At 44.5% G+C, this 27,667-nt stretch overlaps 1 protein-coding gene across 1 annotated transcript; it reads left to right on the top strand.

The window, feature by feature from the left end:
- Positions 1–5,128: 5,128 nt before the first annotated feature.
- Positions 5,129–23,514, top strand: EEF2K (eukaryotic elongation factor 2 kinase). Its single transcript, XM_015821145.1, has 18 exons — positions 5,129–5,143; positions 7,561–7,870; positions 11,517–11,617; positions 12,391–12,451; positions 12,797–12,834; positions 13,968–14,139; positions 14,260–14,409; positions 14,783–14,915; positions 15,522–15,649; positions 15,936–16,137; positions 16,524–16,591; positions 17,403–17,480; positions 18,720–18,782; positions 20,931–21,065; positions 21,176–21,364; positions 22,106–22,230; positions 22,795–22,973; positions 23,143–23,514. The coding sequence occupies exons 2-18, from the start codon at positions 7,625–7,627 to the stop codon at positions 23,250–23,252; spliced, it is 2,178 nt and encodes a 725-aa protein (XP_015676631.1). The 5' UTR covers positions 5,129–5,143; positions 7,561–7,624; the 3' UTR covers positions 23,253–23,514.
- Positions 23,515–27,667: the final 4,153 nt, after the last annotated feature.

Consider the following 27,667-nt stretch of genomic DNA (forward strand, 5'->3'; position numbering starts at 1 on the left):
TACCTACCTACCTACCTTCCCTGTCTATCCTATCTGTCTGTCTGTTTACCTATCTATCTTCCCTGTCTGTCTGTCTACCTACTTACCTTCCCTATCTGTCTGTCTACCTACCTACCTACCTTTCCTATCTATCTGTCTATCCTATCTGTCTGTCTACCTATCTACCTTCCCTGTCTGTCTGTCTACCTACCTACCTTCCCTATCTGTCTATCCTATCTGTCTGTCTACCTATCTATCTTCCCTGTCTACCTACCTACCTACCTTCTCTATCTATCTGTCTATCCTATCTATCTGTCTGTCTACCTACCTACCTTCCCTATCTATTTTATCTGTCTTGCCTGCCTGCCTGCTTATCTACCTACCTACCTACCTACCTACCTATCCCAGTCTGTCACGGGAGGTGAAACCAGCTGGGGGGGGCACGCGGGTGGTGGGCGGGCCCCCTTCCAGCATTGCCACCGTGGGGGCGGGGGGAGAAATGGGGGTGGGGGGTGGGCTGGCTTTTGCACGGAGCCCCGCCTTGCAACGCGCCTGCCTGCCCGCCTGCCCGCCTGCCTGGGGACGCGCGAGGCGCTGGCGAGCCCCACTCCCCGGGGAAGAAGGCGAGAAGCGTCACGCGCGGCGCTCGCCCCTTCTTGCAGCCGCTGCTCCTCCGCTCGCTCCGCGACCCGTTTCCTCCCGCTTCCCCCCGGGCCAAGGTAAGCCCAACGGGGCCCCCCACCCCACTTCCCCGCCCGCGCCGGGCGTGCACGCTTCTTGCGTGGGTCCGGGCGGCGTTCCCACGACCCTGCCTGCAACCTGGGAGCGCGGAGGCTCGGGGTTCCCCCCAATCGCCCTGGGTGGGCTGGCTTTGCCACTCCGGGGAGGGACAGCAGCGGAAGGGGTGTGTGTGTGTGTGTGTGTGTGTGGGGAGGGGGGTTGTGGGGACGCAGCCCCCCCGCCTGCGTGCCTTTGCAGACAGGAGCGTGGAGGCAGCGGGGAAGGGGGTCGTGGGAAGGCAGCTGCTCCCTGCCTGCAGGTCTTGGCAGTCCCCCCCCCCTTCCCTCCAGGAAAGGCCAGGGAGGGGCAGAAAGCCAGCGGGCGCCCCTCCCGTTCTGCTGACTCTGAATTCCGGGTTTTTTCCCCACTGGGAATTGGGGTGTGTGTGTAGGGTTGGGGGAGAGCTGCGGGGGGGGGAAGACTTTGGGGAGGGGGGAAGAGGGAAGGGGGTCGGTTGCTCTGAGTCAGCTTTTAAGACTTTCTGCCCTGGGAGGGAGAATAGCTTTGTCACCCCTAACTTTGTTGCAGAAGTCTATCTTCCTGTTTTGGGGTGGGTGGGGAGACTTTCCTGGGGAGGGGAGATCACAGGAGAGGTTGCAGCATAAAAGAAGGCGACCCCCCTCCTCCCCTCCCCAACGGTTGTGTTACTGTGTTGCATGAAAAAGGAAAAAAACAAACAGAAGTGGAGGAAAAGAGAGATTCAAAGTTGCATTTTTTGGTAGGCAAAATAAAAGAGGCTTTATAGCTTGTGGAAGCAACTCCTGCTCCCATCATCCCCAGCCTGCCTGGAAAAGGGATGCTGATGGGAGCATCTGGGAACCTCGAAGCATTTGGAACAGCTTGGTTTGGGGTTAGGCTAGTCCCAAGTTTATAACTGGAGCTTTAATGTGTGCATTAGGCGCCTGGCGTGTTGCTTTATTTTCTGCTTTGTGGGCTGTTATTATGGAGGTGGGTTTGCTTTGAGTAGGTGTGTGATTGTTGGGTTGTGTGGGGTGCAGCTTTCTCCTGAATGAGTTTGCAACGTTGACCTGGAAATCAGGCCTTTTAAACAAGTTTGGGATGCTATTCAAGCTCCATTTATTGAAAAGAAAAGTTCTTTGTGTTGGCAAATAAGAGTTCTTACATTTGGGCTCCAAAATGGGTGGGAAGGACTTCTTTAAATCATCTGAAAGGAAGCTGGTACACGTGATTGCCGTAAAAACCCATTTCTTAATTTCAGGAACAGTAATTGGAGACCTCTTGGGAGAAAACAGGCCCATTTCTGGCCAGTTTCTCATCTGTGCAGCTGGGATCGCTTACTTGAGCTCCTTATCCAACAGGCCTTTCAGCGTGTGTGGTTAGTCAAGGCTGTTGTGTTCTGAGGAGAGAAGGGAGCAGAATTGTGTTGCTTGTGAGGTCCTCAGTTGTGGGACTTTGGGGTCCAAACAGTTGTGATATCATCCATCTTGGTTTAATTATTTAAAGATTTATATGGCCACCCCACTGTTGAAACTATGACGATTTACAGCCCTTAAAACAAATCTTAGTATCTTCCAATTGTCTTAAATTGTGTAAAAAGGCTTTTAAATAGTTTTGCGAGTTTGACACACAACTATAAAAACAATTCTTAACATCTCTCAATAGTCTTTACACCCAATTTAAGTAAAAGACTCTTAAATAGTCTTGAGAATGCAATGTACAACTGTAAAACCCAATTTAAGTACAAAAAACATTCGTAATATTTCACAATTGTCTTAGTTTTACACCAGGGTAAAAGACGCTTAAACAGTGTTGAGAATTTGACACACAACTTTAAAAACAATTCCTAACATCTCTCAATGTAAAAGACTCTTAAATAGTGTTGAGAATGTAGTATACAACTTTAAAACCCAATTTAACTATTAAAAATATTCTTAATTTCTCATAATTGTCTTAGTTTTACACTTCAATAGTTTTCGATAGTCTCTTGAGGATTTTTTCTTGCAAACTTCACTTCTTTGCTATTCTAGCCTCCTGGTCTGTTGTTCCAGATCTTTATCTTTATTGACCAAAGTTGCATGCTTCTATTCACGTACAAATACTCTGTTATTTGAGTCTGGGCTGTGTGCGAATTTTACAACTTCTTTCTATTGGCAGCGCCATTTATATAATAAATTGCGGTATTTTTACGAAGCAGGTTTGTTGGCTGCATGAAATTACTTTTATTTGGAAATGTTGCAGGCAAGGAGTTATTATTTTGACACATCAGCAACACCCTTCAGTGGTATAAGCTGAAGCCCCTTCCCATCAAATTAAAAATTGAATTCTTTTTTTTTTAACCGTAAACGGTAACCCCAATTGTGCAGGGGTGCCAGAAGAGGCTACAGCTACACTGATGATCTGTTTGTTCTTGAAGAATCCTGACATTAAATTGCCTATTTTAAAAACAAGTTGAGACAGCTTCTTTACAGAATGTAACTGGTGATCTGCACAATTTTAAAACTCTTATTGAAGAAATGCCCCACCCCTGCTGCATAATTGATTCTCGTTTATTTATTTATTTATTTATTTATTTATTTTATTTATTATTCGAATTTATATCCCGCCCTTCTCCTTGCGGACTCAGGGCGGCTGAACTTAATCCAAGCTTCTTCACCTGGAATAAATATGACCCAAAATGTGCTGGAAAACATTTGTAGGAATTTTTCTCTCTCTCTGCATTTGTTCTTAAGGACATGCAATATTGGCTATATTTTGCCAATCCCAGTTCTTGCAAAGCAGGGTGTAAATTAGGAAGTTACCCTCCATTTTCCAGGCTTGGGGGCTTCAACTTCCAGAATTCCCTAGTCAGGCTTGCAAAGAATTCTGGGAAGCAGTCTATAAATCTGGGGGGGGGGAGGAGGAAAGGCCCAGCTGGAAAATGCAAACTGAAATCGTAGATCACCATTTCTTAACCTTGACAGTTTGAAGATGGATGGACTTCAATTTCCGGGGCTGGGGAATTCTGGGAGTTGAAGTCCACCCATCTTCAAGCTGTCAAGGTTGGAAAAAACAATGCATTAAAATGAAAGGTTATTTCTTAACAAGCAAAAAGGTGACCTCATATCCGGATGTACTCCATCAGGAGATCTGCCTTCCCATCAGCTCATATGTTGCTTGGATTTCAGCATGATGGGGTGTTTGGGGAAGGGTGGAGCGAAGTCAGCCGTGTGCAACCAACCGCCTGTGTTGCTCAGAGTGTAAAATGTTATGTAAACCACCTCCTGGCTGCACTGGAAGTCTGTGTGTGCATGTGTGGCAATTCATCTCCAGTGTAGCAAAAATAGCTCTCGGCTCAGCTGTGTTGATGTGTTGTACCCAGTTGGTTTATAGCTTCACCAAGCTTGGAAAAGAAAAGAAAAGAAAAGAAAAGAAAAGAAAGAAAGAAAGAAAGAAAGAAAGAAAGAAAGAAAGAAAGAAAGAAAGAAAGAAAGAAAGAAAGAGACAGACAGACAGACAGAAAAGAATAAGAAAGGAAAGAGAGAAAAGAGAGAAAGAAGGAGGAAGGGAGGGAGGGAGGGAGGAAGGAAGGTTTTTTTTTTAAAGTTCCAGTCTGCCTAACAATGTTTGTTGAATTAATTCTTTGGACATGGAGAGTTTTGCATTGGAAATAGCTGGCATCCAAAATAGGGTGCAAACTATTTTCAACACAAAACAGTACAGTAATTTTCCTTCCTTCCTTCCTTCCTTCCTTCCTTCCTTCCTTCCTTCCTTCCTTCCTTCCTTCCTTCCTTCCTTCCTTCCTTCCTTCCTTCCTTCCCTACCTCTCCTTCCTTCCTTCCTATCTATTTAGGGCCTCTGAAATAACATTTCAGCACAATCCAATGCAAGGAACATTTTTACAAAGGCAAAAAGGAAGGCCCTGGTAAAAAGGAGTGAATAATTTATGGCTAATTTCAGTGCAGAGGGAATGTATTTGTTTGGCTCCAGCTGGTATTGAAGGCATGATAAGGTTACCAGGCTGTTAAAATGCAGGCTTTTGCATCAGGCAGGAGGAATGGAGGAGGTGAGGTTCTTGAATTCACACCTTTTGTAAATAGACAAAGTGTACTTGTCCTTATTTCCTCCGAGATTAAGGGGGCAGTCTGATCTTTGGGTGAACCATCGCCCTGGGCTCAGTTTATACAGATAGTCCTCAAAGTAGGAGAGTAATGGAGCCCGCCCATCACGACAGTCGTCAATCAGGCCGAGTGACTGACCTGTTTTTACAACTTTTTTTTTTTTTGCAGTGGTCCTCATTAAACGAATGCTACAATTGTAAAGTGGCTGCTGCGGTTGTTAAATGAAGCAGCGGTTTGCCAGGGCTGCAGTTTTGTCAGTAATTGCCCGTTTTGGGCAAAACCGTAGTGAAAACCAGGCGAAGCCATCAAAAAAAAAATTGGTCAAGGTGAGATGCATTTTCTCAATTTCTTTCCAAAAAAAAGGTTTCTGTTTTTCTGCTTTATTCCCAGACAGCTTGAAAGTTCTCTTGGGAGCCTTTTCCGGCTTCCTGATGGAGTGAGGGACTGCTGATTTTTTCTGATTTTTATTTTTGTGTTTTGGTTCTGGGTTTCCATCGCTCCTTTCAATATAGGTAGTCCTCGTCTTACAACAGTTCATTTAGGGATCGTTCAAAGTTACAACGCTACTAAAACAAGTGACCCTTTTTCCCGCCTACGACCGCTGCAGCCTCCCCATGCTCACGTGATCTATATTCGGATGCTGGACAACTGACTCACATTTATGGCGGTTGCAGTGTCGCGGGGGTCATGTTTTTGCAATCATCTGACATGCAAAGTCCAGATTCGTTTAACAACCGTGTTACTAATTTAACAACTGCAGCGATTCGCTTGACAAACGTGGCAGGAAAATTCGTAAAAGGGACCAAGACTCACTCAACAAATTTCTCACTTAGCAACATAAAGCTGTGGGCTCAGTTGTGGTCGTAAGTTGAGGACTACCTGTATCTGAAAAAAAAACCCAAGGGTTACAGAATGCTAGGAAATATGCAGAAGGAAAAGTAGACCACTGAGCAATCCCCTTGTCCAAAAAAAGGCACTTGATTGTTTCTGAACCAGCTTCTCTTTTGCAAGGAAGATCCATGTATTCCAAGGGCCCATTTCTCTTCCATCAGACAAAAGGGATTATATATATATATATAAACAACGGGTTTTCTTCTCAACCCCGTGCCTGGGGGAGCCGCGCGTGGCCAACGGACTTATTAAGGGCTCTTTGTCTGTCTCTTCATACCGTGAAGGGAAGCTGCAGCCTCCTTGCCTGATTGGCTGGTAGGGATCTCAGCTGGCAGAGAGCCAGAGGGTTTGAAAAATCTGTCTGCTTGGCACCAGCGCATGGATCTCCTTAAGCAGGAAAGGAACAGCATGTTCCCCATGAAGCCACATCGATCTCATTGTTCAACGTTTGCTGGTCCTGGAGATAAGACTCGGAACATCTGCAAAGAACAGAATAGAATAACAAACTTGGAAGGGGCCTTGGAGGTCATCTAGCCCAACCCCCTGCTCGAGCAGGAGACCCTATACCATTTCAGACAAATGGCTGTCCAGTCTCTTCTTAAAAACCTCCAGTGTTGGAGCACCCACAACTTCTGGAGGCAAGTCGTTCCAATGGTTAATTGTTCCCACTGTCAGGAAGTTACTCCTTAGTTCCAGGTTGCTTCTCTCCTTGATTAGTTTCCATCCGTTGCTTCTTGTCCTGCCTTCAGGTGCTTTGGAGAATAGCTTGACTCCCTCTTCTTTGTGGCAAACCCTGAGATACTGGAACACGGCTATATCATGTCACCCCTCGTCCTTCTTTTCATCAGATTTTAATTGCGGCTGGTTTAATCCAACGTGCCCAGGCTGGCTGGTTTAGTTGATCCTGTTAGTATTTTACTTCTCTTGCAATTGTGCACGTGGTAGAGGTGGAGATGGCAAGCTGAGACGTGCCCCATGCTGCTTACGGCTGGCTTAGAGTCGTCATGTAGCTTTCCACTTGAGGCAATGGTTACAGCCCGTGGCACGGCAGAGGCAAAAGTTGTGTTATCTAAAACGCATTGTCTCTGCAATTCAGGGATAGAAATTTTGCAGACCCTAATACAGCAATTGGCAAGTTGAGTGATCCAGCAACGCCAGGGGCACTTTTGGATCAGAAGATCACAAATGGGGATCAGATGACCCTGGGACACTGCAACGGTCATAAATATGAGTGAGTTGCCGAGTGTCTGAATTTTGATCATCTGATCACAGGGATGCCGGTCATAAGTGTGAAATATGGTATTAAGTCCCAAAGATGCTTTTTCACGAGGCAACTGGACTTCCTTGTTTTTCTTTGAAGATGTTTCTCTTCTCATCCAAGAGGCTTCTTCAGCTCTTCTTCAAAGCTGAAGAAGCTTCCTGGATGAGAAGCAAAATGTCTTCAAAGAAAAACAAAGTCCAGTTGTCTCATGAAAAAGCATCTTTGGGGACATGATCTGGATGCCTAGGAATCTCCACAGACATTTTGCGATGGTATTAAGTCGTTTTTTTCTCAGTGCCGTTATAACTTCGAACTATCCCTAAGCGAATGGTTATAAGCTGACATTAATGAAGACATTAACTGAGTTAGCTCATGGATTCAAACTAGTATAGCCTTTGTTTTGCATTTGGCTTGTTTTAGAGTCCTCTGGAATCCTGGATCCATCTCTCTCTCAGCATTGTTAGAACTGACAGGGTTCCCCTCTTCTTCTAAACCATGGTTTGTAGCTTTGTCCTGCGAACACCCAGCCAGTCCTGGTTTCTACCCCCACCAATCCTGATTATTCATTTGCCTTTTGATTTCCTTCCCTAGTCTCTCCAGCCTGTAATTCTGGCTTCCCCAGCAGCCCACCGAGCGAGGTCCGTATTCTCCCAATATGGCGGACGAAGACCTGATATTTCACATGGAGTACCTGGACAACGCCACGCCAACCAAACCAGGTTGTGGGAATTGCCACGAGGTGGACAGCGATGAGGAAGAGAATTATTACATCTGCCCGATTACAGATGACCCTGTTTTGAGCAAGGCAGCCGAGGACAAAGTTCACAACTATTATAGCAACTTGGTCAAAAACGAATGTTATTCTTCCAGCTCTTCTCCCAGAAATTCCTTCCAGATTAGGGTAAGTTTTAGCCTCTTCAGAATTGTTTTTTTTTTCCTTCAGCAATGAGCTTTCTTGTCTGCTTTGGCTGCATGTAACTAACTCTGCCAATAAGCATAATTTGGATATTTTTCTGCTTTAGTATGGTTGCCCTCTTCCTAAATTTTGGACAAGGGTGCCGGTCCAGGTTGCCTTCTCCATAGTTGATTCCCTGGCCAGCATGTGCAATGGATTCCTTATAAGGTTTGAAGAAATAATAGCAGTCTTCTAAGATTTGAGGGATTGTCACAGAGTAGAAGGGGTCAAGCTATTCTCCAAAGGGCAGGACAAGAAGCAACAAATGGAAACTAACCAAGGAGAGAAGCAACCTAGAAATAAAAAGAAATGTCCTGACAGTGAGAACAATTAACCAGTGGAACAACCTGCCTCCAGAAGTTGTGGGTGCTCCAACACTGGAGGTTTTTGAGAAGAGACTAGACAACCATTTGTCTGAAATGGTGTAGGGTCTCCTGCTCCAAGAGGTTGGACTAGAAGACCTCCAAGGTCCCTTCCAAGCCTATTTTTCTGCATTAGTTTGCGCTGATTGACATGTTTATTGTTTTAAACTTTTTTTGCTGTACAGCGTCCAGAGTCACTTTGTCTTGTGACAGATGACATAATTGTACTTGCACAGAAAAAAAAAGTCAATTGTCTTTAAAAAAAACAACCCCCAACAATTATGGGTGATGTAATTAGAAATCTTTTGCTCATGAAACTGTCCGGTAAAGCATACAAGTGACCTGGCCGGAGATGACATACCCAAGTATTGATTTTTGCAAGCTTTACTCTCCAGCCTAAAAAGTTGTGTCTGGACAGTGGGGAAAAAACACAAGATCAACTCCTGTTCTTGAATGTTTTTGATTGCACTGTCCTCTTCTTGAAATCATCAGGATTTATTTATTTATTTTGCACAATAGGGTAGGGTAGATACTGCTAAGTAACCCTGTACTGACCATATCTCTGTCGAATTTGGAAGAAGAAGGAAAGTGCGATTGGAAACCTAGTGGCCGGGTGACTTTTGTGTAGCTGCAATAACCGTTTTGGCTTGTCTGTTTTGCTGTGTCGTTCAATAACTGTGTCTTGTCTGTGTCCTTCAGAATGGGACTCAGCACCCCCCTAAGCGCAACGCTCAGACTGACCATGGACGGGTAGGTCACACCCCAAACCCCCTCCTGTTCCCCAACAGACTCTAATAAATGCCTGCTTTGCATCTCACGTCATCTTCATTTTATCCACTCCGGTTTGGGAACTCTCTCCCCAAAGCCGTTACCCAACTGTCATTTTTAATTTGTCGGTTATTTATTTTAAGCCATTTATGCAACCGCCCATCTCTTTACAGGGACTGGGTGGATATTTTAACAAGACAGAAGGGTGGACGTGATTAGGAAGATATCAGACTAGGCCAGGGGTATAGGCAACCTTGGCTCTTGGACTTCAACTCCCAGAATTCCTCAGCCAGCATGGCTCAGCTTGGAAACCTCTCCCTTTCCCCTCAGCATGGCTGGCTCAGGAATTCTGGGAGCTGAAGTCCACGAGTCATAAAAGAGCCAAGGTTGCCTACTCCTGGACTAGGCCTATTTCCTTGAATGAAACTGACGCTGAAATGAAAGCAAAACCCCTTTTTTTTTCTCTTCTTTTTCTCCGATTTTTGCTGCTCAGTTTTGGAAGATGGCACCCACCAGCTCATTTGAAAGGCCCAGATGTGGCTTTTTGAGCCAACGTGGAATTGCACACTTCTGAAATAGGGTGTGACAACCTCTTTGGAGGAGGACCATATCAAATAAAAGTAACACTGCATTTAAACTTCCTTTGGCAACCTATTTTTATTTATTTATATTCCACCTTTATTGTTTTTATAACGAAAGGTGGCAAACAAACACAATATTCCTTCTTCCTCCTGTTTTCCTTACTGGAACAATAACCCTGTGAGGTGGGTTGGGTTGAGAGAGAGGGTCAGCTAGCTGGCTTTCATGGATGAGGCAGAACTAGAACTCGCCACCTGTTGGTGATTGGCCCAAAGTCACCCAGCTGGCTTTGTGCCTAAGGCAGAACTAGAATTCACCATCTCCCAGTTTCTAAACCAGCACCTTAACAACTACACCAATCTGGCTTTCCTACCCTGGCATTTTCTAACAACTTGGATGACTCTAGAGTTGTAATGTTTTTAACTTCTCTTTCGTACTCACATGTGCCTGAATTCTTGCCGCTGTGCTGGGGGCTTTATGTTTTTAAAAGCTTTCTCTTCTTCGCTGATGCTTGTGGCATGTTTGTGTGGTTTCGTTTGGACATGAAACTCCTGTTCCAGTTTCACTGTATGTTTATTTAAAAGACAAAACAAAACAAAAAACCACAGAGTGCGGGACTAAATAAAGAAATCCGAGGTCAACCGAAAAAGCTTTTTGCTGGAAGAGAACCAGCCCAGACAGTAGAAGAAACAAAAATATTTTTTTTTCTGTGCAAGAAAAAAAAAATATTTGCACGTGATTTAATGCACTGAGTGACTCTTCTCCCATTTATCATTGTACTTCTGTGCAGTTTTGGGACAGACCGGTTGCCAAATGGGAGTCAGGATCCAACTTTGCAAGATGGTGAGAGGGAGGGCTATCCAGGGTTTGGTCAAAAAAGTCAAGATGGCCTCCGTGATTGCATAACCCAAATCCTGCCCCCCCTTTTTTTACTTGCAAAATCCATTTTAAAAGGAGAGGGTTTAATTGGATAACCAGCGGCCAGCACCCTGACTTTTTTTGCTCAACATTTGGATTCCACTTTACCCTCCGGCTTTGTCCCGTACATCTTTTTTTTAAATTTGCATTAACATGTTTACTACGTACTTTTCAATCCTAAAGCTGAGTTTTGTAAAATGAAGTTTAAAAATTCCTGTCCCTCCCCTCCAGTGTTATCCATATATTTTCTTGAGGGAAACAAAGAGAGCCGGAGTCTATGAATCAGCAGTAAAACAATGGGGAAATGATGAATAATTCACACCCATTTTTAAACAAACGAACATCTGGTCGAAACGACTTATTTGCCGTTCTGTTTTGTTTCCCAAAAGAGTGGGAAAGATTAAAAAAAAAAAGATATTGCAAATCAATATGGAATTAATGAAATTAACCTCCCAAAACACGATGGAACATTTCTTCAAAGTCTGGCTTTCACATCCATTTACACAATGTAATTAAGTGGGTCAGGTCTAAATCTCCATGCTGGCTGGGGAATTCTGGGAGTTGAAGTCCACACGTCTTCAAGTTGCCAGGGCTGGACACCTCTGGACTACACAATATGTTCAATTCAAACAGGTCAAACTATGACCTTGTGTCCAGGGTAGACTTATCTTTTATCCTGGACCAGCTGAAAACCACTGGTCTCTAGGTCCAAACATAATAGAGATCTTGACCAGATCTTGATGTTGCATTAAATCACCATGTTGTTTTACCACTCAGTGCAAGCCCAGTTTTTTTTGATTTATTAAACCAGGGTTTGTGGATTAGCAGAATATCTGAATGTAAACTAGACTTAACCAAGAGCCAGAATCAGGGCTGTGAATCCGATCCGAGGGGGACTTTCCGTGAGTACAAATTCCCTGAAAGCACTTTATAAATAACTCATGTAATAGTTCTGACCTTTACAGGAAGCATGGAAGCATGCCGTTGAAAAAGCCAAGCACATGCCTGACCCCTGGGCTGAATTTCACCTGGAGGACATCAAAATGGAAAACGCCACTCGCTACAGGTCGGTCGATATTTCTTGCACATGAGAAAATGTGAGGTTGAAGAATTTCTACTTTTGCTCCCTGGTGCATTCAAAAAATATATATTAGTGTATTAAATTAATCAACAGTGCCTGGCTGTTTCTGTCCTCCCACTCTTTAAAGGTTGTGATATTGTTGGAAAGGGAGAAAGTGGTAACTGCTGAAAGAAAGCAACACAAATCAAATTAGCAAAACAGGTTATAATATCATTCCCTATTAATTAATCGGTGCCTGAATTGGAGCTAATCTCATTATCCAGAAGCAGGGAAAACCTCTCATGCTTATCTCCTGAACTCTTAATAATTCCTGCCTGCATCATGTGTGTATGTGTGTGTGTGTGTGTGTGCAACTCATATATCACAATATTATCGGTCATAGTGTACATAACTCTGCAGGTAGTCTTCAGTTTATGACGGTGGCTTAAAAACATTTGAAGTTACAACCAACCCCCCTAAAAAAGGGGATTTATGACCCAGGTCTGAAGTTCCAACAGTCGGCCCCTTCCACGGTCATCTAACCACATTTTCTGACAGTTTTTGAAACTTTTTGAAGCTTTAGGAAACTTCTGAGTTTTGGCAAAAACATTCCCCTAGCAAACCATTGGCTTGGTTAAAGGCCGCTGGTCCATCTCGCAGATGCAACTCTGGGTGGTTAACAACTTGTGAAAACAAGCAAGCATTCAGGACTAAGCAACTGGAATATAATATATTCCTCTCTTTTTGCATTTTCATTTTCATTTTTTTTAACTGGGCAGGTACAATGCTGTTACTGGAGAATGGATCGAAGACGAGGTGTTGATCAAAATGGCTGCGCAGGTAAGAAAAGCAGACCTTTTTTTGGGGCTCTGGTTGTTAAGCAGATCACGGTCATTAAATGAATCATATGGTCATTAAGCAAATTCGGCTTCCTCCGTTGACTGTCCTTATCCAAAGCTAGTTAGGAATGTGGCAGGTTGCTGTCAACTGACCCCAGGACTATGCAACTCTCAAAAAAGGGTTGGCTGATGCCCAAATTTTGATCATGTGATCGTGGGGATGCTGTGACGGTCATAAGTGCGAGGATGGTCCTCAGTCACTTTTTTTCAGTGCCGTTCTGAACGGTTGCTTAGTGAATTGTAACGTGAGGACTACCTGTATTAATCACCTGGTTTGTTTTTCCAGCCTTTTGGCCGAGGAGCGATGCGCGAATGCTTTCGGACGTAAGTGTGCAGCTGTTCCTAGACCTCCGTGGTTTGAAAAAAGACTCCCATTTTCTTGTTTTCATTCACGTCTGCTTTTACTTGAGGTTTAACTCAAGAAAGGAAACTGGTACCAAGGAGATAATGAAGGGCCAAAGTCACTTTTTGAAGCAATTGCTTTTCCCTCGTTGCAAAATACACGGAAAATCGCCACCCCTCTTACTCTTTGTGAAATGAGGCAATTCCTGGAGATGAAATGGAACAAACGGTGGGGGATGTTCTATTTATACTAGGATCTTTTCATATAGGGATAAATTTCCAGCACTGGTACATTAATCTACTAATAACCCAGAAATTAAAGCACTAGTTTAAAAAAGATGTATATAAAAAAAGATGTTGAGACTCTGGAAAGAGTGCAGAGAAGAGCAACAAAGATGATTAGGGGACTGGAGGTTAAAACATATGAAGAACAGTTGCTGGAATTGATTATGTCTAGTGAAAAGAAGGACTAGGGGTGACATGATAGCAGTGTTCCAACATTTGGGGGGTTGCCACAAAGAAAAGGGGGTCAAGCTATTCTCCAAAGCACCTGAAGGCAGGACAAGAAGCAACAGATAGAAACTAATCAAAGAGAGAAGCAACCTAGAACTAAGGAGAAATTTCCTGAGAGTTAAAACAATTAACCGGTGGAACAGCTTGCCTCCAGAAGTTGTGAGTGCTCCAACACGGGAGATTTTGAAGAAGAGACTGGACAGCTACTGGTCTGGAATGGTATACGGTTTCCTGCCTGAGCAGGGGGTTGGACTAGAAGACCTCCAAGGCCCCTTCCAACTCTGTTATTCTGTTTGATTGTTGCATAGCTCACAAGCAGAGTAACTACGATTGCGGAAAGCTGCTTTTGAAAGTTAGAAAAGCTGGTTTTGCCCATCCTTGTTCAGGACTTCTAGGAGAAAGCTATCAGACCAGGGTATGCCAGGAGTGGATTTCTCCGGCGTGCCAGGAAATCTACCCCTTTCTCTAAAGCAGATCTTTTTTCCGTAGATACAAATTGCGGAAGAAAGCTTGCCTTAAAATGGCAAAGGACTCGTAAAAGGCCCGCTGTTTCCCCAGTATCTTAGCTTCACCGGATGTTTGTTTCTCTCGGTCTTTTTAAGGAAAAAGCTGTCCAATTTTCTGCACATGCAGAATTGGAAAGGGGCCTTTAATTACGTGGCCAAGAGATACATTGAGACGGTCAACCGGGACGTCTATTTTGAGGATGTGCGGCTGCAGATGGAGGCCAAGTTATGGGGAGAAGAATATAACCGCCATAAACCCCCCAAGCAGGTATATTCTCACGCAGAATCCTGGGGAGAATTAGTGAAGCCCAGAAAGTTCAAAACCATGTGTGTTTTTTCCCCCTCTCTTCTCTGTCACTTATTTTTTTTCCCTCTTTCTTCTCCTTAGGTAGATATTGTCCAGACCTGCATCATTGAAATGAAGAACAGACCGGGGCGGCCTCTTTATCACCTGGAACATTACATTGAGGGGAAATACATCAAGTACAATTCGAACTCGGGATTCGTACGAGATGACAACATCCGTCTGACCCCACAGGTAGGACTTTCATTGCAACAAGTTGGCAATTCGGTGGATGATGGATAACCTTAGCCTGTTCAGTAAGATTAAAGTTAAGGTTAGTGACAAATGGCTGTCCAGTCTCTTCTTAAAAACTTCACAGCTTCTGGAGGCAGGTTGTTCCACTGATTAATTGTTCTATTGTTCTAATTGTTCAATTTGGTCTTCAGTGTTGCAAAAGCTATTTTTTAGAATAATTGGGTCTGGGCAAGAAGCTGGTCCCTGTTGACATCTCCCCAAGTGCAAAGTGTCCCCATAGAATTCTGCATTTGTGCAGCGACAGTAACTTCCCGTAGAAGCAAATGTGTTTTTTTCTTCCCGTTGAGCTGATGCGACGTCCATTCTCTTGCAGGCCTTTAGCCATTTCACCTTTGAACGCTCCGGACACCAGCTGATCATTGTGGACATCCAAGGTGTTGGAGACCTGTACACAGATCCCCAGATCCATACTGAGAGTGGCACAGATTTTGGAGACGGGAATCTCGGTAAAAAAAACAGCAATTATTTGTCATTGTGGGTGGCTCAACTTCTTCAGGGATTGGGGAATGGTGTTTGATTTGAGAAGGGGTCAGCTTTAGTTCTGGGAAACCTCCATCCTTGGAAAAAACAATCTTTAAACACGGGTCCAGTGTGCTGATGAGAACAAATAACATTAGGTCGTCCTCAACTTACAATAGTTTATTCAGTGATGGTTCAAAGTTACAACGACGCTGAAAATGGCCCAAAACTCACTTAACAAATGTCACTTAGCAATGGAAATTGAGTCGTAAGTGGAGGACTTACCTATATTGTGATGCTGTTGTGATGTCCTTGGTGCTTCTAAGTTGGTTGCAGATGTTTCATTATCTGACTAGGTAATCCGTGCTTATTTGGTATATTGGTTGCTGGAGAAGATGTTTTCTAGTCTTTTGTTTTTATTGCCTCATTTAAATGATGTGTACGTGTGGTTAATCTCTATGTGTCTGTTGATGGCTGGTTGGTCTGAATGGTTCTTGACTTCAGAAAAATCGCTAGGCTTCCATGTAAGTAAGGCATTGCATCTCAAAACAATTTTCTCATTCTTTCTGTGGATGGTTCTCTACCTGCCCCAGGTGTGCGAGGGATGGCCTTGTTCTTCCATTCTCACTCCTGCAACCGGATTTGTCAAAGCATGGGGCTGATGCCTTTTGATCTCTCCTCCACAGAGAAGGACGCCTTGTTTCGCAGTAGCAAACTACTTGTAAGTATTGTCGGCAAAGGAGCTTTGAATTGCTGGAGGCCATTTTGTGAAGAGGGTACGATTCGCGAATCCCACAAAATGGCAGCCTTATTCGAATTTGCACTAACTGAAGCTTGGCTTACATTAAAAGCCCCCGGATGTTGATTTATAAATGGCACTAAATCCAATTTTGCACCGTTTGAACTTGTAGAAGTATGAACAGGGACCTACCCTTATTTCAACAGGGGCATATTTACTCAGAGAGTACTAGAAGTTCCTGATTGAGGTTTTACTTTTTGCTGTCCAGGAATCGGCCCAGACTGTCCTTCGGGGCACGGAAGAGAAATGTGGCAGTAGCCATGTGCGAACCGTCTCTGGCAGTCGTCCCCCGTTCCTCTCCCGTCTCTCCGAAAACTCGGGGGATGAAAGCATGAGCGACATGGCGTTCGACTCGTTGCCCTCTTCCCCGTTCTCAGCCACGCCTCACAGCCAAAAGATGGAGGCTCTTCGTAAGTGCCAACCGTGGGCAGATATTTTTGTGTCAGCCAATGGGGACTGCTGGTTTTAGAAAATAGGGCAATTACAGTATGAGAGTCTGGAGAATACAGGTAGTCCTCGATTTGCGAGCCTTCGTTTAGTGACTGTTCAAAGTTACAACGGCACTGAAAAAAGGGACTCACAGATGGTCCTCATAATTGCAACCATTGCAGCAACCCACAGTTACATTTTTAAGCATGAATTCATATGTATTCATTAATAAAATGTTAAGACCTCAACTTAATGGCCAATCTTTTAGTGACTATTTGAAGTTATGACAGGGCTAAAAAAAAGGGATTTACAACTGTTCTACGGCATCCTTGCCTAAAGGGTGAAATCCTTCTTTGTTTTGATTTAGACTGGCCTGTCTTTAATGAAGTCGACAACTTGGTTCACAAAGACCACGAAGGCCTCGACAATCAACGGGTAAGTTCCTCAAGACCTACCTGGATTCACACATTATGCTCCAGCCCTAAAAAGATTGGGCTGGGTTTAGGGTGAGGTGTAAATCCAGGCCCTGGTGCTTATGAGCCAGCGTGTTTGTGACTTGCTGCGGTTTGTCAACCACACAAACTGTGATTTGCTCATTAAATGGTGGTTGAAACAAGTCATGGTTTAGGATCATGGAGGAGGCAACCATTGGGTTGATGAAAAAAAACCCAGCAAGTGTTATTTTTTTTTAACTTCCTAAAATGCTCACTTTACCTGATCTTCCAATGAACTCTGGGATGGGGGTCTTCAAACTTGGCAACTTGAAGACCCATGGACTTCCAACTCCCAGAATTCATAGCTGGCTGAGGAATTCTGGGCGTTGAAGTCCACAAGTCTTCACGTTGCCATGGTTGGAGACCTCTGCTGTAGTGTGATATCAAAACAGGACTTTCTCTCCATTTGCGGTATTCAAATATCTCTCTCCTCTTGAGTTTCCATTACTGAATGAACGGAGAACCAGGACCATCATCTCCAGCAGGGCCAAGAACCACGGGCTGCTTTCATTGTCCCACCCAAAAGAAGTAGACCAAGTGTCTGTGATATTATTGGGTGAAATCCCCCGTCGTAATCTGGAAGCTGGATCCCCTTTATTTTAATTCCTAATTTGGGCTGGAGGTTCTCAAACCACGAGGATTGATAGTACCATTTCCAATTCGGTAGAAGAGAAGGACAAAGTCTCCATCTATAAAATAAGGATAACTGCAAAGGAAGAACTCTTATTTTTCTCTCCTGTGTTTATCCTTAGGACTCTGAAAATGGAGGTGACAGCGGGTGCCCCAGTGAGAAAAGGAGTGACCACGAAGATATGGATCACCGTGAAAAGGTAATATCTTTTTCCCCCACCCATTTCGTGCACCAATCCTTGATTATTATTATTATTTTCAAATACATCGCACAATTTGCAATTGGATGGACATCCTGACTTGACTTCTAAGCAGACGACAATTCATTGCCCTTAGTCTGGGTACAATACACTCCCTCCTCGTGTTCTTGTAGAAGTAGTCCTTGACTTACAACATTCATTTAGTGACCGTGGGAACTGCCCAGAAGAAAGTGACTTACGACCGTTTTTCACACAACCCTCGCGGCATTCCCCCCCCCATGGTCACGTGATCAAAATTCACTTGGCAACCGACTCGTATTTATGACGGTTGTAACGTCCCGGGGCGGGTCACGTGATTCCCCTTGCCAAGTTTGAAGACCCCTGTTCTAGAGACTGGCATTTTGAATAGGAACACAAAAATGCATATTCTTCATAGCATCCGTTGAGATCTTTTAATAAGGAACGGTTGCTGGAATTGGGGATGTCTAGTTTAACGAAGAGAAGGACGAGGGAGGACATGATAGCAGTGTTCCAGTATCTCAGGGGCTGCCCCAAAGAAGAGGGAGTCAAGCTATTCTCCAAGGCGCCTGAAGGAAGGACAAGAAGCAACGGATGGAAACTAACCAAAGAGAGAAGCAACCTAGAACTAAGGAGAAACTTCCTGACAGTGAGAACAATTAACCAGTGGAACAACCTGCCTCCAGAAGCTGTGAATGCTCCAACACTGGAAGTTTTTAAGAAGAGATTGGACCGCCATTTGTCTGAAATGGTAATAGGGTTTCCTGCTTGAGCAGGGGGTTGGACTAGAAGACCTCCAAGGTCCCTTCCAACTTTATTATTATTATTATTATTATAATCAAGGAGAGAAGCAACCTAGAACTAAGGAGAAACTTCCTGACAGTGAGAACAATTAACCAGTGGAACAACCTGCCTCCAGAAGCGGTGAATGCGCCAACACTGGAAGTTTTTAAGAAGAAACTGGACAGCCATTTGTCTGAAATGGTATAGGGTTCCTGCCTGAGCAGGGGGTTGGACTAGATGACCTCCGAGGTCCCTTCCAACTTTATCATTATTATTATTATTAAATATTTAACTTGCCTCATTTTTAAGTTAGCCCCTCCGTGACACTGGCCCAACTTTTTTTTTTAGAACATGAAGCTTTTTAAAAATGCTTTTCATCCAAACCTGAATTAAATTGTTCTCTCTCTTTTTTTTCTTCTTTCCCCTCCATTCACTTAGTGTCATCTTAACTGCAACCGGAGACACGAATCGGATGAAGACAGCTTGGGCAGTTCCGCCCGGGTAAATAAATCCGATCTTTTCCAAAAATCACACTCTGCTCCAGATGACCTCTTCACCAAAGCTGCTTAATTTCCCCTGAATTCCTGAAGAATCTTTTCCCGGGGTTTACCCCTCTTTTCTTTTTTCCTTCCCTGTTTAATCCTCTGTCTTTTCCAACTAGAGAAATGCTGTTCTAAATAAAGTGTCTGAGACCGCTAAACCGATTCTCAGGAACAAAAGGGTGATTCTGCATGCATTTTATTCTGTTTCTGGGATTTTGGCTTGTTTTTTCTCCTCTGCTTTTTTGGGGGTTCTTGGCAAACAATTCCAGATCTTGGAGTGTGCCTCAGCATCGCAGTTTTAAAATGTTTTTTAAGTTGTAGTCCAGAGTAGACATAGTAGCTCCTTTGAGACTTCTTCCTATGTACCTGAATGTGAGAATGTGCTTAAATGCTTTGCTGGGTTCAACCCACAATGCAGCATGTAGGCTGATCTTTGCTTTAAGCCTGTTGTAAAGGTAAAGATGTGTCTGTCCAGTTGTGTCCAACTTTAGAGCGTGGTGCTCACCTCCGTTTCTTGGCCGAGGGAGCCAGTATTGTCCTAAGTATTTCCGTGGTCATGTGGCCAGCTGGCTATATGCCAAAGGCGCACGGAATGCTATTAATTCCCACCGAAGTGGTACTTATTTATCTACTCGTATTTGCATGCTTTCAAACTGCTAATTGGGCAGGAGCTGGAGCAAGGAACGGGAGCTTACCCCGTCGCGTGATACTTGGGTCTCAAACCCAGGATGTCAGTTTTCCAGATGACAAGCTCAGTGTCTTAAATTCCTGAGCCATCACGCCGCCTAATAGCAATAGCAATAGCATTTATATACCGCCTCATAGTGCTTTACAGCCCTCTCTAAGCGGTTTTCAGAGTCAGCCTATTGCCCCCCAACAATCTGGGTCCTCATTTTACCGACCTCGGAAGGATGCAAGGCTGAGTCAACTTTGAGCCGGGCAGGATCGAACTCCCGGCAGTGAGCAGAGTCAGCCTGCAATACTGCATTCTAACCACTGCGCCACCAGGGCTCTAATAGCCTGTTGTATAGGAAGCTATTGTTTTTGGAAAGCATAGCTAGGATGCTTATGTTTGAAATAATCACAAACGTCGGTGCTTTTATATGTGTGAATGGTTTCAGGAAAACCATGCCTGTATATTTAGCCTTTCTTGGGCATTTTATGAGCGGTGGAACAGGTTGGTCTATAAATTGAAAAGTAGGGCAAGCACCGCTTTAGGTGCCAGGCAAGAAGGTACAGCTGTAACAGTGGCTCTTTTTCAGAATCGACTTCAAATCCGAGGACCGCACAACCCAGGTTTGCAGGATCACATATGCAGAGGGACACATGTCTGCAGGGAAGTGAAGGATAAAATACGCACTGCATTGTCACACAACAAACTTCGCCCCCGTGGGACACTTGTTGTGATGTTCTTAAGGAGCAGAACTTAAGTCATGATGTTGCAATGCTCCTTTTGTCATTCTGATGAACATTTTGTGTACTGGGAATGGTTTTAACGTGTCCAGTGTGCAGCGTGCGCTCAGTGTGTTTGTGTCTCCTTGCCCTCGCTGCAGAGATATCAATGTGTGCATGTGTGTGTGTGTCTGTGAAAAATTTTTAGGGATATTGTCCTAGCTTCCTGGCTGGCTGGGGAATTCTGGGAGTTGAAGTCCACGCATCTTAAAGTTGCCACGGTTGAGAAACACAGTTCTAGCCAAGCTTATTAATAAAGTGTAATTGTGGTCTTCTGCTGGAGTTGATTTTTCTGGTCTGGTCTACTTAGTTGGGCTCACAAAAGGACAGTTAAGGGTGAATTCAGACAGTCTGGCTTACCCAAAAAGCTGTGGCTTAGCATGAGGAGTGTACACGGTCCATGGCTGAGAAAAGCTCTCTTAAGATTTCAGTCTGGAGGGATTTTTTTTTAACTTACGAAAGAAGTTTCAGAGTTCCACCATGGAGCCATTTTTGGCCAGACTAGTGTTCTGCTGCTGTGATGATTGTGAAGAAGCTCATTGAGAAGAAAGATGGTGAAGATGTGAAGTAGGACACTTTTCTTTTTTTGGTTTCTCCTCGCTTCCTTTCTCTTAACTCTTCAGACTGAAGTTCTGGTGGACTTTCCCTCTTCTAGGTCAGCGTGGAGAAATGGAATCTCTACAACGCCGCCCGAGTTCACATTCACAGACCTTCTTGCGTTGCGGTAGAAGTTCAGAGACTCAACGGCCTGGAGCTGGAGAAGAAGATCGGAAAATCCATCCTTGGAAAAGTGAGGGCTATGCTGTCTCTAGTTTAATCTTCCCCCAGGCAGCATCTCTTCACCCATCGCCCGAGGTCTGTCCGACGTCCCCTTACAGCTTTTCTCCCTCCTCCCAACAGGTTCACCTGGCGATGGTCCGCTACCACGAAGCCGGCCGGTTTTGCGAAAAGGATCAGGAGTGGGACCAAGATTCGGCTCTCTTCCACCTGGCGCACGCAGCCGAGTGTGGAGAACTGGAAGCCATTGTAGGGCTGGGCCTCATGTATTCTCAGCTACCTCATCACATTCTTTCAGAGGTCATTCTGCAGGTAACCACAGGCAGTCCTTGGCTTATGGCCGCAACTGAGCTTCAGATTTTTCGTTGCTATGTGAGTGAGGCGGTTCAGTTGCAAAGGTCCACACATTATTTTTTTCTTCAGCGCTGATGGGTGTTTCCTAGTTTGGGTGAAGGTCTGGAAGAAAACCACCAAGCTCAGAGTGCATCAAGGACCTCACAGTCCTCCTCCTCCTCCTCCTCCTCCTCCTCTTCTCCACAAACCCATTCCCTTCTAGCACTGATGATGTTACCTAGCTGGGTAATGAAACATCTACAAGCAAGCAACCAAGCTCAGAGAACACCAAGGACGACCTCCTCCTCCTTCTCCTTCTCCTTCTTCTCCTTCTCCTTCTCCTTCTTCTCCTTCTCCTTCTCCTTCTCCTTCTCCTCCTTCTCCTCCTCCCCCCCACAAACCCCGCTCCCTTCTAGGACTGATGATGTTACCTAGTTGGGTCATTAAATGTCTACAAGAAAACCACCAAGCTCAGAGACCATCAAGGACCTCACAGTCCTCCTCCTCCTCCTCCTCCTCCTCCTCCTCCTCCTCCTCCTCTCCACAAACCCATTCCCTTTAAGCACTGATAAAGTTACCTAGTTGGGTCCTGAAATGTCTACAAGAAAACCACCAAGCTCAGAGATCACCAAGGACCCCTCATTTCAACCCTGAGCTACCAATATACTCCATTATATCGGTCTTTCTTTTTTCTTCCACCCCTTTCCATGTCTTCTGTAGGACACAAAGCAAAACAGAACCAAGGGCTTTGACTATTTGTGCCGAGCAGCTGAAGCTGGAGACCGTCCTTCCATGATTCTTGTGGCGAGAGCTTACGACATGGGCGTGAACCTGACCCCAGACAGGTAGCCTTGTGTGGTTAAAGAGGAGAGTGGACTATCCCTCTAGTCTAGGGGGCAGATGGCCTTGTCTTGTAATCTAAGACATTTAACCCATAACAAGAGCATTCCCCCTGTCTACTACAGTTTGCTAGTCTGCAAAGCAAACTTGGCAACTTTAAGACTTGAGGACTTCAGTTCCCAGAATTCCCTAGCCAGCATGGGTTTCTAGCCTGTGCTAGGAAGCTAGTCTTTGCCAATGCTTTCCTCTCAGCCTCAGTATTCCTCATCTGTAAAATAGGCACGCCAATACGCGTTTAGAAACTGACTTTTGCTTTGCTCCGTTTGAGAATGAGGTGCATAAACCATCAAAGCTGTTTTAATAATGACTTCTACACCAACGTTTCTCAACCTTGGCCGCTTTTAGATGTGTGGGCTTCAACTTCCAGAATGCTGGCTGGCTGGGGAATTCTGGGAGTTGAAGTCCACACATCTTAAAGTGGCCAGGTTTGCTGCCAAGCCACACTCAATCCATCGGTTGCGCCTCTGGAGACGATTCACGTCGGCTTCTGTTATTTTTCGACTCCGCAGAGAGCAGGATTGGAAAGAAGCTTTGTATTGGTACGACAAAGCTTTGAACATGACCGATTATGACGAAGGGGGCGAGTATGACGGCACTCAAGATGAACCTCGTTATCTCCTCCTCGCAAAAGAAGCAGAGATGCTGATGACGGGAGGGTTTAATTTGGACCAGGATCTGCAGAGATCAGGTATGAGGCTGGCTTGTTTTCAAGGCTTTTGCCCAACTCCTTAAATTCTTAGCCATGTGGCCCTTCGGCCAGATGTCCAAGGGGGTCCCATGAAGACCCCATGGCCAGGGGTCTCAGGTGGGCAAGCCCTGAATTGGATTGGGTCTTTACCTGTCCTTCTTCCTTCCAGGAGAGCTTTACACGGAAGCGGCTGAAGACGCCATGCAAGCTATGAAGGGTCGGCTAGCCAACGAATACTATCAGAAAGCTGAAGAGGTTTGGGCCATGATGGAAGAATGAGAAACCACAAAAGACCCTTGCAGATTTTGATACAGAAACCCTTTTTTAATTTAAAAAGAAAAAAAAATATTTTATTCAGAAGCTGGGTGGAGAACCAGGAGAGAGACAGGTTTTTTTATATATATATATATATCCTGTGAAAGGATCTTCTGTTTAACGTGATCTTTTTTACTTCCACTCGGGTCTGACGTAAAAAATCTTCCGTATTTCTGCTGAAATGGACCCCCTGCATTTCCGATTCCTCTCTCGATATTTTTTTGTGTGTGTGTGTGCAATTTTTCAAGTTGGGAAAAAATGGTGTTTTGTTTTTTTTAAAAGATTTGGAAGACGTCCTAAATCCTCCCTGTCTGCGTTACGGTTTTGCGATAGGGATGGTAAGAAATTCATCTGGTAGGTCTCAACCGCCTGGCTGTCGGTCTCATTTTTCAGAACTGTTTTTCTGCAGATGAGATTTAGTTTGTTCTGTGGGTTTGCTCAATAATAATAATAATAATAATAAAGTTGGAAGGGACCTTGGAGGTCATCTAGTCCAACCCCCTGCTCAGGCAGGAAACCCTGTACCATTTCGGACAAATAGCTGTCCAGTCTCTTCTTAAAAACTTCCAGTGTTGGAGCATTCACCGCTTCTGGAGGCAGGTTGTTCCACTGGTTAACTGTTCGCACTGTCAGGAAGTTTCTCCTTAGTTCTAGGTTGCTTCTCTCCTTGGTTAGTTTCCATCCGTTGCTTCTTGTCCTGCCTTCAGGGGCTTTTGAGAATAGCTTGACTCCCTCTTCTTTGGGGCAGCCCCTGAGATATTGGAAGACTGCTATCATGTCCCCCCTGGTCCTTCTCTTCATTAAACTAGACATATTCTAGTCTATTCGAGCAACCATTCCTTATATGTTTTAGCCTCCAGTCCCCTAATCATCTTTGTTGCTTACACTTTATTTGCTTATACTTCAGAGTGGATTCCCCCCCCCCCCCGATTATTGGAAGTTAAGATAATGAGGGAGGACGGTCTAAATAACAAACCTGATCATTTATCTGGGCCATTGAGTCCATTGAGGCCATTGAGTCCACAGGCCATAATTGAGGTAATTATCTGGGTTCTAACATCTAGACCCAATCTTCGTCGTTTTTAAGATGGGTGGACTTCAACTCCCAGAATTCCCCAGCCAGCTTGGCTGATTGAGTAATTCTGGGAGCTGAAGACCGCACACCTGGTTGAGAAACACTGATCTAGACATTTCTAAAACAGCTTTGATGACATATGCATCTCATTCTGAAACAAAGCAAAACAAAAGCCAGTTTCTAAGCAAGCCTTGGTGCGCCCATTTTACAGATGAGGAATACTGAGGCTTCAGAGGAAAGCATTGAGCAGCAGCCAAGCTTGACCAAGACTACAAACTCTTGGTGACCGATTGCAGACTTCCTAGGAATCTGTTGGTCTATCCTGATTGACCTTTTTGCCGGTCCTTGATCTAACCAGACATGATTCATTTTGAGCAACTCCCAACTCATTAAAAACGCTGAGTTTTGCAGCTGAATCTGTAAAAAAAAAAACAGCGCATTGTGGCTGTCTTACAGAATTGTAACCTTTTAAGAAAATTAGCTGGACATTGCTTTATCTCCTTCTATGCCCAAAGAAAGCAGAAGCTTTTTTTAGGGATTAAAAAAAGGTTTTAAAAAACACCAATAGTATTCTTTGCTCATCTCAAACAGCTACTGACCGATGTATAAACAAAACCAAATTCAGCTCAAGAAATCTTATTGGGTTTTTTTAAAAAGTATGGTAGCCTTTTATCTTATTTTTTCCNTCCTCCTCCTCCTCCTCCTCCTCCTCCTCCTCCTCCTCCTCCTCTCCACAAACCCATTCCCTTTAAGCACTGATGATGTTACCTAGTTGGGTCCTGAAATGTCCACAAGAAAACCACCAAGCTCAGAGACTACCAAGGACCCCTCATTTCAACCCTGAGCTACCAATATTCTCCATTATATCGCTCTTTCTTTTTTCTTCCACCCCTTTCCATGTCTTCTGTAGGACACAAAGCAAAACAGAACCAAGGGCTTTGACTATTTGTGCCGAGCAGCTGAAGCTGGAGACCGTCCTTCCATGATTCTTGTGGCGAGAGCTTACGACATGGGCGTGAACCTGACCCCAGACAGGTAGCCTTGTGTGGTTAAAGAGGAGAGTGAACTATCCCTCTCTAGGGGGGCAGATGGCCTTGTCTTGTAATCTAAGACATTTAACCCAAAACAAGAGCATTCCCCCTGTCTACTACAGTTTGCTAGTCTGTAAAGCAAACTTGGCAATTTTAAGACTTGGGGACTTCAGTTCCCAGAATTCCCTAGCCAGCATGGGTTTCTAGCCTGTGCTAGGAAGCTAGTCTTTGCCAATGCTGTCCTCTCAGCCTCAGTATTCCTCATCTGTAAAATGGGCATGCCAATACGCGTTTAGAAACTGACTTTTGCTTTGCTCTGTTTGAGAATGAGATGCATAAACCATCAAAGCTGTTTTAATAATGTCTTCTACACCAACGTTTCTCAACCTTGGCCACTTTTAGATGTGTGGGCTTCAACTTCCAGAATGCTGGCTGGCTGAGGAATTCTGGGAGTTGAAGTCCACACACCTTAAAGTGGCCAGGTTTGCTGCCAAGCCACACTCAATCCATCAGTTGCGCCTCTGGAGACGATTCACGTTGGCTTCTGTTATTTTTCGACTCCGCAGAGAGCAGGATTGGAAAGAAGCTTTGTATTGGTACGACAAAGCTTTGAACATGACCGATTATGACGAAGGGGGCGAGTATGACGGCACTCAAGATGAACCTCGTTATCTCCTCCTCGCAAAAGAAGCAGAGATGCTGATGACGGGAGGGTTTAATTTAGACCAGGATCTGCAGAGATCAGGTATGAGGCTGGCTCGTTTTCAAGGCTTTTGCCCAACTCCTTAAATTCTTAGCCATGTGGCCCATTCGGCCGGATGTCCAAGGGGGTCCCATGAAGACCCCATGGCCAGGGGTCTCAGGTAGGTGAGTCTCGAATTGGATTGGGTCTTTACCTGTCCTTCTTCCTTCCAGGAGAGCTTTACACGGAAGCGGCTGAAGACGCCATGCAAGCTATGAAGGGCCGGCTAGCCAACCAATACTATCAGAAAGCTGAAGAGGTTTGGGCCATGATGGAAGAATGAGAAACCACAAAAGACCCTTGCAGATTTTGATACAGAAACCCTTTTTTAATTTAAAAAGAAAAAAAAATATTTTATTCAGAAGCTGGGTGGAGAACCAGGAGAGAGACAGTTTTTTTTAATATGTATATATATCGTGTGAAAGGATCTTCTGTTTAACGTGATCTTTTTTACTTCTCACTCTGGTCTAACGTAAAAAATCTTCCGTATTTCTGCTGGAATGGACCCCCTGCATTTCCGATTCCTCTCGATATTTTTTTTGTGTGTGTGTGCAATTTTTCAAGTAGGGAAAAATGGTTTTTGTTTTTTTTTTAAGATTTGGAAGACGTCCTAAATCCTCCCTGTCTGCGTTACGGTTTTGCGATAGGGATGGTAAGAAATTCATCTGGTAGGTCTCAACCGCCTGGCTGTCGGTCTCATTTTTCAGAACTGTTTTTCTGCAGATGAGATTTAGTTTGTTCTGTGGGTTTGCTCAATAATAATAATAATAATAATAAAGTTGGAAGGGACCTTGGAGGTCATCTAGTCCAACCCCCTGCTCAGGCAGGAAACCCTGTACCATTTCGGACAAATGGCTGTCCAGTCTCTTCTTAAAAACTTCCAGTGTTGGAGCATTCACTGCTTCTGGAGGCAGGTTGTTCCTCTGATTCATTGTTCTAACTGTCAGGAAGTTTCTCCTTAGTTCTAGGTTGCTTCTCTCCTTGATTAGTTTCCATCCGTTGCTTCTTGTCCTGCCTTCAGGGGCTTTTGAGAATAGCTTGACTCCCTCTTCTTTGGGGCAGCCCCTGAGATATTGGAAGACTGCTATCATGTCCCCCCTGGTCCTTCTCTTCATTAAACTAGACATATTCTAGTCTATTCGAGCAACCATTCCTTATATGCTTTAGCCTCCAGTCCCCTAATCATCTTTGTTGCTTACACTTTATTTGCTTATACTTCAGAGTGGATTCCCCCCCCCCCCGATTATTGGAAGTTAAGATAATGAGGGAGGACGGTCTAAATAACAAACCTGATCATTTATCTGGGCCATTGAGTCCTTTTCTTAAGGGCCACAGGCCATAATTGAGGTAATTATCTGGGTTCTAACATCTAGACCCAATCTTCGTCGTTTTTAAGATGGGTGGACTTCAACTCCCAGAATTCCCCAGCCAGCTTGGCTGATTGAGTAATTCTGGGAGCTGAAGACCGCACACCTGGTTGAGAAACACTGATCTAGACATTTCTAAAACAGCTTTGATGACATATGCATCT

The sequence above is a fragment of the Protobothrops mucrosquamatus genome, unplaced genomic scaffold (assembly GCF_001527695.2).
Source record: "Protobothrops mucrosquamatus isolate PMUCROS unplaced genomic scaffold, P.Mucros_1.0 scaffold1264, whole genome shotgun sequence".
Classification (NCBI taxonomy): domain Eukaryota; kingdom Metazoa; phylum Chordata; class Lepidosauria; order Squamata; family Viperidae; genus Protobothrops; species Protobothrops mucrosquamatus.

Excerpts from the sequence above, each read along its gene's own strand:
- EEF2K (XM_015821145.1), top strand. The coding sequence starts at position 7,625 with ATGGCGGACGAAGACCTGATATTTCACATGGAGTACCTGGACAACGCC. Across the intron at positions 12,452-12,796 it reads TGATCAAAATGGCTGCGCAG|CCTTTTGGCCGAGGAGCGAT; the intron begins GTAAGAAAAGCA and ends TTGTTTTTCCAG. Across the intron at positions 22,974-23,142 it reads CCAGGATCTGCAGAGATCAG|GAGAGCTTTACACGGAAGCG; the intron begins GTATGAGGCTGG and ends TCTTCCTTCCAG.